Source organism: Megascapheus bottae, chromosome 5 (genome assembly GCF_031878675.1).
Source record: "Megascapheus bottae isolate mThoBot1 chromosome 5, mThoBot2.hap1, whole genome shotgun sequence".
NCBI classification, from domain to species: Eukaryota; Metazoa; Chordata; class Mammalia; order Rodentia; family Geomyidae; genus Megascapheus; species Megascapheus bottae.
In genome coordinates, this window is record NC_143513.1 from 60,664,218 (window position 1) to 60,668,722 (window position 4,505).

The 4,505-nt window shown below is 39.6% G+C and overlaps 1 protein-coding gene across 1 annotated transcript; it reads left to right on the forward strand.

Annotated features, from left to right (window-relative positions):
• The first annotated feature begins 205 nt into the window (after positions 1-205).
• On the forward strand, positions 206-3,846 carry Lsm8 (LSM8 homolog, U6 small nuclear RNA associated). Its single transcript, XM_090333201.1, has 4 exons — positions 206-438; positions 1,841-1,881; positions 2,333-2,460; positions 3,529-3,846. The coding sequence occupies exons 1-4, from the start codon at positions 408-410 to the stop codon at positions 3,617-3,619; spliced, it is 291 nt and encodes a 96-aa protein (XP_090189327.1). The 5' UTR covers positions 206-407; the 3' UTR covers positions 3,620-3,846.
• The last annotated feature ends 659 nt before the right edge of the window (positions 3,847-4,505 follow it).

The following is a 4,505-nucleotide window of genomic DNA, read 5'->3' on the forward strand; positions in this document are numbered from 1 at the left end:
TTTCCCGTCTCTACCCTCTGGTGTTTCTTTGCCTATTCTCCTCATAGCTGAAACTCCCGTTCCCTCCACTGAAGAACTCTGCCCATCTCCTCCCTCCTTTAAGAAGCCACACCCTCTCTTCCGCCTCTTCCGGGGCAATTCTGGGTCTGCCTCGGCTTCCGTAGCAACATCCGGAAGTGCAGAGAAAAGACTGCGCACGCGCATCAGAGGTTCTCCGTGTGCTTCCGGCTTGGTGAAGGAGTCCTCTTCCCTGGCGGACTACCCGCTGGGACGCTGCGCACTTTCAAGTCTCGCGGTATTTGCTGCCGTCAGTAGGGCGCGAATCCCGTTCGTTTGTGGCGGGCGCTTTCAGGTCTGTTTATCACCGGTTCCTCTCGGTGACCCGGAGAGAGTCCGGGTTGAGCAACATGACGTCCGCGCTGGAGAACTACATCAACAGTATCCTTGAAACGGTGCCCGGAGGGCCGGGGCCACGGCGCCCCCGAGGTGAAGGTGCTGCGGAGGGCCCGGGTGCGGTGAGGGGGCGAGGGGCCCGCGGGCTGAGCGGCCCGCCCTGGGGCTGCGCGGCCCGCGCCGGGGCTGCGGCCTCCGAGGGGGCGGGCGAGCTCACGGCATCTTCTCCTTTTAGTCTAGAAACAAACCCGAGTGCAGATTTTCAGAACCCCGCCCCTGGTCCTTACCGTGTCTCCTCGTTCTCTCATATATCCAAGTTTGGATCAGAGATTGGACAACTTGCTCACTGGCGATAGGGGTTTTGAAAGGCCATTGTGTGGTTACTTGTCTCGTTGGGTCATTGCATTTCTGTTCCCTCGTCACTTGAAGTGTCAGCTTATGTTTGCAGTTGTGATGGATCATAATGATGGTCAAGTTCTTAGGTTTTTTATTTTTATTTTATTTTATTTATTTATTTTTGCCAGTCAGCGGCTTGAACTCAGGGCTTTTTAAATTTTTTTTTTTTTATTTTTTAAGTGAGGGCATTCTCAGGGTTAGAGCTCTACCACTTGAGCCACAGCACCGCTTCCGTCTTTTTCATATATATGTGGTGCCAAGGAATCGAACCCTGATCTCGTGCATTAAGGTAACCACTCTACCACTATGTGTGTGTGTGTGTGTGTGTGTGTGTGTGTGTGTGTGTGTGTGTGTGTGTGTGAAATCTCAGGGCTAAAACCTTACTCTGTTCTCAAGTTAGAACAATGAACACTTAAGAGACAAGTATTAGTGGTGTCTGTGGCATTAATTATACCTGTTTTCCTTTTGAATTCCAAAGCTAACTGTCTTAACATCCCTGAAGTCATGCAACTTCGATTAATTTAGCACTTACTCAGCTTTATTTTGGAGATAAAGAAGAAGGCCTAAGAAAGGCAAGTTGTGCTTTTCCCAAAGCCATTGGATTGTCCATCATCTCAGCTATTTTAAGACAGGATGTACTGATCACAAAAGCGGAATTTAAAGAAGCTAAAATTTTTATAAGTTTCTCCATAGTGTACATAAAAGCTGTATTGGGGCCCCGAGTTTGGCCTAGTGGTTAAAGTGCTTGCCTAGCATGCATGAAGACCCGGGTTCGATTCCTCGGTACCACATACATAGAAAAAAAGCCAGAAGTGGTGCTGAGGCTCAAGTGGTAGAGCTCTAGCCTTGAGAAAGTCCAAGGACAGTGCTCAGGCCCTGAGCTCAAGCCCAGGACTGGCAAAAAAAAAAAAAAAAAAAAAGCTGTATTAAATAGTAGGATCTTAAATCTTACTTTATTTTTAAAATTTAAGTAGTTGAAATCATTCACCTTCCAGATTTAAGTTTTCAGTTTGTATTTCCTAAGAAATGCTTTCCTTAATTCAAATATCAGGAACTGTTGCTGTTATTACTTCTGATGGGAGAATGATTGTGGTGAGTTTTTCCCAAACTTATGTATCATTTTTGAGAATCTCTTATTTTGCTTTGTGTTCTTAGAATGTTGGGTGACATGAGCTTTATGTTACTTGGAAATACTGTGGTATGTAGGAACTCTCAATAATCCTGCACAGTAATCAGTTGTGTAGTACGGGTGTTTTTGTTTTGTTTTTTCCTATCTTAGACAACAAAGAGGTAAATTTTGTATCCTGAAATATGACTTGCTATAAAAATAGGCATTTTAGCACTTTTCTTGGGACTTTTTTCATGTATGTTTAAGGTAAAAACATTTTAAATAAATCAAATGGGGTTATATAAAAAAGGCATTTTACTTGACAGTGCAGTTACATTTAAGGTAGGTATTTAATAGCTAAAATGGTTATAGGGCTAAATTTACATATATAAATAAGCAAGATTATTTGTCTTTCTCTGAATGCTTTCTTTTCAGGGAACACTAAAAGGCTTTGACCAGACCATTAATTTGATTTTGGATGAAAGCCATGAACGCGTGTTCAGCTCTTCACAGGGAGTAGAACAAGTGGTGCTAGGATTATACATCGTACGAGGTGACAATGTGTAAGTAAAAGTGAGGCTACAGTAGTACTTCCTTGCTTTATGAAAGAGATTTTCTCACAAATACCATACCATACCATACCATACATAGTTAATAGAATTAATACATTCCATTGCTTTGTAGGAATAACTTCAATAGCTTGAAGTAAGGCAAATCTATACATTACGATTATGTGTGATTATATGTGCATATGTATGGTGATCCTGGGCTTGAACTCTGGGCCTTTAGCTCAAATAGCTGTTTTACTCAAGGCTGACACTCTGCTACTTGAGCCACACCTCAGATTTTTGCTGCTTAATTGAAGACAAGAATTTTGGATTTACCTTCCTGGGCTGGCTTTAATTTAAACCTCAGTCCTCAAATCTTCTCTTGAGTAGCAAGGATTATAAGAGTGACCACTGGTGCCCAGCAAAATCTATACATTTAATGTTAAGATTGTTCAGGAGCTAACCTAAGTGATTGCTACAGGTTAAACTTTTGCCTAGTAAGATTTATTTGTATTTGTAGTGGTTAAGCAGCTTGGATAGAGCCTAAATAGAACACTAGTGAACACCATCTACTTCACTGGCGTGACTTGTGACAGTATTCTTTGAAATAGCCTGAATTTCAGTATTAGTAAATGTTAAGTAAAACTAGTGTAAATATAAATTATTTTATTCTGAATTTATTTTCTGTGCCCTCTCAGTTCCACGTGTTTAGGAAGATTATGATAGCTGGGTGCAGAGCTCATGCCTATAATCCTAGCTACACAGGAGGCTGAAATCTGAGGATCACGCTTCAAAGTCAGCCCGGGCACTAAAGGGGCAATAAAATCCATGAGACTTTTATCTACAGTTAACCACTAGAAAAACAGAAGTGGCCCTTGGCTCAAGGAGTAAATCTGTAGCCTTGAGCTGAAGAGCTCACGGATAGCGCCTAATCCTAAAGTTGGAGCTCTGTGACTGACCAAAAACAAAAAGGAAAGAAAGATTATGAAAAATTGCTGTTATGATTTGATTGATAAGATTTGAGAGATGCATGTACATTTATTTAAATTTTTTTAACTGGACTTTTTTCATAAATAATTATAGTGCGGTCATTGGAGAAATTGATGAAGAGACAGATTCTGCGCTTGACTTGGGGAATATTCGAGCAGAACCTCTAAACTCTGTAGCACACTGAGGAAAAACTACCTGTTAGACATCTGTAAATCTTGTATAGAAACTAGTTATTCTGAAGCTGATTTTCAGAATTTTTATGTAAGTGTAATTGTGGACTTTGACTTTGTATTAACTTACTGTAATGTGTAAATTAAAATATTTCTACATTTTTATTGGAAAATCTTTGTTGGCCTAAATTAAGTGTTGTAGCTTGGTTTTATTTTTCTATTAAAAAATGTGAAAATCTCATGGTCATTTTGAAAACTTAACATTGTGATGTATCATAAAAGAGAAATTTTTTGTGTAAATGATACCAAAATTGCAAGACATTTATGTTTCTCTGACATTTGCGAAATTCACCAGAAAACATCCTGCCTTCTGCAGGTATCTGAGTAATAGGCAGGCTTTTTTATTCCCCTGCACTAGTGGTGGCTTGTCAGAGTTTAAAAGTGGTTCCCTGGCACTTAGAAGGCCAAAAGTGTATTGGTGAAATAAAGGAAAAACATAACTGAACTAGTTTTAATAAGATGGGTCAAAAGTTAGGACTTGAATATTAAAGATACAGAAAGATACGATTATTCAAATCTTTATACCCGGTAGACTAGATTAAAAAAAGTATAATGAACACACCCAGCAGACTAGATTAAAAAAAAGTATAATGAACACATTAATACTGACTTTTGTGAAATTCAGTGTATGAATCCTTTGCTTCCTTATATTCTCAAAACTATGTTGGCTTTTACTTTTAAAAATTGGAATGTCTAACATTAAACGATTTTTGTTTGTAAATGTGGGTAAGTAAACCTTTACTTTAGAGTAGTGCTTGGTATTGTGAATAACCGCCCTGTGACTCACTGGTTCCATAAATATGATTTCAAAAATAAACTCGATTTTTAAAAAGAATCTAT

Bases quoted from the DNA above. Each gene is read 5' to 3' on its own strand.
- Lsm8 (XM_090333201.1), top strand. From the start codon at position 408: ATGACGTCCGCGCTGGAGAACTACATCAACA. The intron at 1,882-2,332 runs GTGAGTTTTTCC...CTTTCTTTTCAG, and splicing joins CTGATGGGAGAATGATTGTG to GGAACACTAAAAGGCTTTGA. The intron at 2,461-3,528 runs GTAAGTAAAAGT...AAATAATTATAG, and splicing joins ATCGTACGAGGTGACAATGT to TGCGGTCATTGGAGAAATTG.